General features: G+C 44.9%; 1 protein-coding gene across 3 annotated transcripts in view; it reads left to right on the forward strand.

The window, feature by feature from the left end:
- The window catches only part of NOS1AP (nitric oxide synthase 1 adaptor protein), a 210,453-nt gene that overhangs the window by 37,822 nt on the left and 171,158 nt on the right, over positions 1 to 1,473 (forward strand). For all 3 annotated transcript variants that reach the window (XM_019501996.1, XM_019501997.1, XM_019501998.1), the window contains exon 2: positions 671 to 742. In XM_019501996.1, coding sequence (XP_019357541.1) covers positions 671 to 742 — 72 coding nt within the window. The remainder of the gene's footprint in view (positions 1 to 670; positions 743 to 1,473) is intronic.

Raw genomic sequence — 1,473 nt, forward strand, 5'->3', positions numbered from 1 at the left:
TGTGTGTGTGTGTGTGTGTGTGTGTGTGTGTGTTAACAAGGAGGGCAACTGTAATTGCTGCAATAACTTACCTAGAACATGGGCAGTATTTGCACTCTTTAAATCACAATGGGATCTCTGCTTAAAAGTTTTGCCACTGCTTGACTAGAAAGGATTGCCTTGCTGCAAGTATCGTTGAGCTGGATTCACTTCTATGCAGGCAGCCAGACAAAATGTAACTTCCTTTTGGCCTTGACCTTGGAATTAGCAAAGTTAAATATGTATAGCTGGGTGAATCTGCAGGGTAATGGGGAGGGAGGAACACTCTGCAGTAATATGAAGAGTGTAAATACCACTTATAGAAGGCTTGCTTTAAAATATAGCTCAAGCAATAATGAGATGAAATTTAAGAAACAGAAAAACTTAAGTTGAACATCAAGGGGGGAAAGATTCCAGACTCATGGAACTGTGGAACAATCTGCCAGTGGGAACGGTAGAGGATCCATTGCTTTGGGATGCTTAAAGCAGACTGGGCAAGTGCTGTATATGTACAATGAGGAATGGTTCCCATTGGCAGCTGAGACATAATGGCCATTTAGATTTCATTTGAACCACTGGAAAGGTTCCCATGCCTCTATGCTAGTCTGCTGGCATGGAGGCTGTGCTAATCCTCTTCCTTTTCTTTCCCCAGTACATTGGAAGCCTCGATGTACCCCGGCCGAACAGCAGGGTAGAGATTGTGACCGCAATGCGGAGAATCAGGGTAAGTGTTGCCAAGCGTATTACATTTGCTTCTATGTATACTCTGTTAAAGAGCCTAGCAGGGGTGCTAGGGGGAAGTAAACCAGTATGGTGCTCAGTGACATCTCAGCTTGAGGCTAAACATTTAATTTTGTTTCTTTTAAGCCGGGTCCCTTTAAAACTCTTTCTGACTTTAGACATTGTGCCTCCGTTGTGCTTCTCTTTGTATTATTTAAAGGGCCCGAGGTCTCCTAGATATTAAAGTCTCTCTTTCATCCTCTGGCCATTTGTCCTAGCTGCTTGGTAAGTTCATTGTTGGCCTTGAGGCATCATACCTGCATCTTGACTTGGATTTGATGAGCGTCAAATGGTAGCTGATATATCCCAAAAGCTGTAGGTTTGTGGTGAGTGGGCAGAGGGATAGACAAAGGAGAACTTAAAGGGAAACTTTTGTACCTTCATATACCAAAATAAAGTGATGAGATGCATATGCGACACCTTCGAATGAAGTGATGGGAGTGTTACTCCAAAGGTTCTACATAGTTTCATAGATTAAGGGTCGGAAGGGACCTAGTAGATCTTCTAGCCCGACCCCCCGCCAGGGCGGGAGAACAACAAAAAACCCCAAAAAGAGAAACGGGACTCAAACGAGTCCAGCCAGGTAGGCATCCAGCCTCTTCTTAAAGACCCCCAGGGTAGGGGCCAGCACCACTTCCCTTGGAAGTTGGTTCCAGCTCCTAGCCGCCCTAACCG

Source organism: Gavialis gangeticus, unplaced genomic scaffold (genome assembly GCF_001723915.1).
Source record: "Gavialis gangeticus isolate Ggan-Ray unplaced genomic scaffold, GavGan_comp1, whole genome shotgun sequence".
NCBI lineage: Eukaryota > Metazoa > Chordata > Crocodylia > Gavialidae > Gavialis > Gavialis gangeticus.